General features: G+C 45.5%; 1 protein-coding gene and 1 pseudogene across 1 annotated transcript; both read left to right on the top strand.

The window, feature by feature from the left end:
• Positions 1-369: 369 nt before the first annotated feature.
• Positions 370-984, top strand: LOC113937143 (annotated as a pseudogene).
• A 1927-nt stretch (positions 985-2911) lies between these two features.
• On the top strand, positions 2912-3452 carry LOC113937999 (60S ribosomal protein L17-like). The gene has a single exon (XM_035728976.1). It carries the CDS (start codon positions 3012-3014, stop codon positions 3450-3452), a length of 441 nt encoding a protein of 146 aa, XP_035584869.1. The 5' UTR covers positions 2912-3011.
• Positions 3453-3834: the final 382 nt, after the last annotated feature.

Raw genomic sequence — 3834 nt, 5'->3', positions numbered from 1 at the left:
GAATGTGATTTTTTCTTCTCTAATAGAGGGTTGCTTATTCAGTGCTCCAGGTTTGCAATATTGGAGGAGAAGAGGGGATCTGGCTTTTCTAGTGCTTCTTGAGATGGGGTGCCTGTTGCCCCCTGGGGAGTCGGCTGAGAGTGGCTGGACTTCTCGCCTCCCTTTGTCTGCAGGAGGGGGGTGTGTTTGGCATGGAGGCAGATGCATCCTACAAGTTTCAGTCTCAGGAATTTCAGGTTGACAGAGAGAAGTCAGTGAAGAGGTGAGTGCTTTGTGTTCACTCCTGAGAAAAAAATTATTAGAAAAAAAATGGAGGAGTCAGATATTGAAAGGTGATGAAAGGCTCCTTTGCAGCCTGTGCTGAGAGCGATGGGCATCTCCCAGGACCACTGGCACAGACGCTTCAAGACTGGGGGCAAGAGAAATCCTTACCACAAGAAGCAGAAGTATGGGCTGGGACGCCTCACTGCCAACACTAAGCTTGGCATACACACAGTCCACATTCGGGGAGGCAATAAGAAGTACCATACCTCGAGGCTGGACGTGGGGAACTTCTGGGATTCCAAGTGTTATATGCACAAAACAAGGATTGTTGACGTTGTCTACAATGCATCCAACAACGAACTGGTCTGCCCCAAGACCCTGGTGAAGAACTGGGTCACGCTCATTGATAGCACACCGTAACCACAGTGTACGAACCCTGCTACGCACTGCCCCTATGCCACAAGAAGGGGGCCAAGCTGACTCCTGTGGAGGAAGAGATTTTAAACACAAAACGATCAAAGCAAATTCAGAAGAAATATGATGAAAGGAAAAAAGAATGCCCAAATCAGCAGTCTTCTGGGGGTGTGGTTCCAGCACGGCAAGCTTCTGGTGTGCCTGGCTTCAAGACCAGGCCAGTGTGGCTGAGCAGATGGCTATGTGCTAGAGGGCAAGGAGCTAGAGTTCCATCTGAGGAAAATCAAAGTCCAGAAAGGCAAATAAATCTTCCTCTCTTCTATCTTCGGTCATGTAAAAAAGGCGTTTATTGTTAAAAAAAAAATGTGATGAAAGGAAGGTGGGAAGGGTGTCAAAGGAAAATGGGAAGAGCAGATGAGAGGCTCAGCGTCATTCAGGAGTAAGAGGTCAAGGGCCTCTGTGGCTTGCCCCATGAACTGGGTGTTAGTCCAGGCCTGGCATCAGCATGGTACAGAATGCCCACTAGCTGCTCAGTCAGCCAAGACTCATGTTTCCAGAAATACGCCATGTCATTCTCTGCCTCCTCCTCTGTGTTTGCCATATTTTTCCTCACTGGGACTTCGGGCTTGCTCCCTGCACACAGCTGTATACTCCAGGTTTCCTCTGTCCATGAATCCACAATTAGTGAACAAATGTTTTAATCCATAGGTCATTCTTGTATTTCTCTAACACTTGCTATTTTTTATCCTCAGTGATAATGTTACATTGGAATGTTCTCCGCTGGTCCATTCAAAAAAACTCACTCTTTCAAAATTGACACAAGCATCTTATTCTCTATGAAACCCTTCCTGATCTCCCAAAGCCAATCTATTTTGTTTCTCTTTTGAGGCCCCCTGTCCCAGGGTGGGGGAACACAATAATTATTGCCCTCATTCTTCTGTATCACACTTTTCTTTCTACAGGTCCGGGAACTCTTGTACACATAAACTCCTTGAGGGCAGGAACTTCCTTAATTGCCCTGACTTTCTACACATTTCAGTTCCTAGCACAGAATAGGTGCTTAGCAAATGTTTTTGAGTGGATGACTGGATGAATGGCATTCATTCATCTAAGCCCTGATTGGTTGCAAGGATGAGTAAAAAACATACTTCATTCACAAATAGGCAAAGGTAATTACAGTGGAAGTACTATAAATTTTTTCATATTATACTATTAATTAGTTTTTGGATTCTAAGAGTGACAGGGAGCACTTACAACTGTATGGTTAATAATCAAGTGGAATAATTCAGACCCCCTTGTATGAGAACTCCCTGACCCACGTTCCACACTTACCTTGATTTTCTGACATTGGCCGTGGGTGTTAATCAGGTAGTTGAATGATCATTACATGACCATCAGCTCATTTATCTCTGGAAATTGATACTGACTCTGCCAAACAAGACTTTAAAAATGCTGAGGGGAGCACCCTGAGCATTGGGGTACAGTGTCTCATTTGTTTGGGTGGGGAAGGCTTTCAAGGACCATGATTCAGGAAGCAGGCTTGTGGCCATCTCTGCAGACCAGAGGGATGTAAGGGTCCCACCAGGAATGCATTTCAGTGCATCAGGACCTCGATCTCTGAGGAGACTCCCATTGCAGCTCTCAATAGCCAGTCTCCAGAGGCAAGTCAGATTTCCACTCATTCGTGGGCAGCTTCTTCTCCAGGGCCAAGTCCTGCTCAGAACTCTCTTCGTGAGGCTTAAAGATAAAGCGGGCCTGTGCTCAGTAGACATGAGCGGAACATGTTAGTAATCAGTCAGACTGGAAGATGGGTAAGTGCAGGGAGCTGGAAGCCAAGGGGCCCTGGCCTACCCACTTCCCCATCACTAGCCCCACCCACTTCCCCATCACTAACTAGCCCCACCCACTTCCTCATTATTAGCCTCAGGCAAGTTACTTAACTTCTCTGAGTCTCACTCTTCTTTTTTGCAACATGGGCGTCAAAATAGCATTTCTGCTCATCTTCCAGAATTGTTATGGGGATTAAATGAAACAAAGACTGTATACTTAACTAAAATACCAGTCTGTTTTGCTTCTTGTTGTATCCCTAGGGCCTCGCTGAGAGCCTGGGACATAGAAGGAGCTCAGATCCTTGGAGAAGTTGATGGCCCTTTGAGGGACAGAAGAGCATCGTAGTGGCTCTTCCTTTTCCCCTAAGCGGCCTGAGGTGACCTCTGAAAATGGCTCACTATTCGCTTGACCCAGAAAACCCTACAAAATCATGTAAATCAAGAGGTTGAAATCTTCATGTTCACTTTAAGAACACACGTGAAACTGCCCAGGCCATCAAGGGTATGCATATCCGAAAAGCCACCAAGTATCTGAAAGACGTCACTTTACAGAAGCAGTGTGTGCCATTCCGTCGCTACAATGGTGGAGTTGGTAGGTGTGCCCAGGCCAAACAGTGGGGCTGGACACAGGGTCGGTGGCCCAAGAAGAGTGCTGAATTTTTACTGCACGTGCTTAAAAATGCAGAGAGTAATGCTGAACTTAAGGGTTTAGATGTTGATTCTCTGGTCATTGAGCACATCCAGCTGAACAAAGCCCCCAGGATGCAGCGTAGAATGTACAGGGCTCATGGTTGGATTAACCCATACATGAGCTCTCCCTGCCACATTGAGATGATACTTACTGAAAAAGAGCAGATTGTTCCTAAACCAGAAGAGGAGGTTGCACAGAAGAAAAAGATATCCCAGAAGAGACTGAAGAAACAAAAACTTATGGCCCAGGAGTAAATTCTGCAGAATAAATGCAAATAAAAATAAAACGAGAGAAAAAAATAAAAAGAAGAGCATCATAGCGTATATGACTCCAACTGGTGTAGTTCAAGTCCTAGCTCCACCTCTTTCGAGATATGTAGACCTTGAGTGAGTCACTTAAATTGTCTGTCACTGAGTCTCCCCTAATATGAACATCTTATAGAACCATGGGACATTTGTCAAAACTAAGAAATTGACATTATACATCATGTTGACTAAACTGCAGGCTTGTTTTGTGTGTCACCAGTTTTTCCACTAATGTCCTTTTCCGCTTTCGGGGTCCTGTGTCTTTGGTCTCATCCCATCTGGGGCAGTTTCTCAGTCTTCCTTTGTTCTCCATGACCTCGAGTGTTTTGAG

Source organism: Zalophus californianus, chromosome 8 (assembly GCF_009762305.2).
Source record: "Zalophus californianus isolate mZalCal1 chromosome 8, mZalCal1.pri.v2, whole genome shotgun sequence".
Taxonomy (NCBI): domain Eukaryota; kingdom Metazoa; phylum Chordata; class Mammalia; order Carnivora; family Otariidae; genus Zalophus; species Zalophus californianus.
The sequence above is the reverse complement of the archived record's forward strand: the minus strand, read 5'-3'. Positions and strand labels throughout refer to the sequence as shown.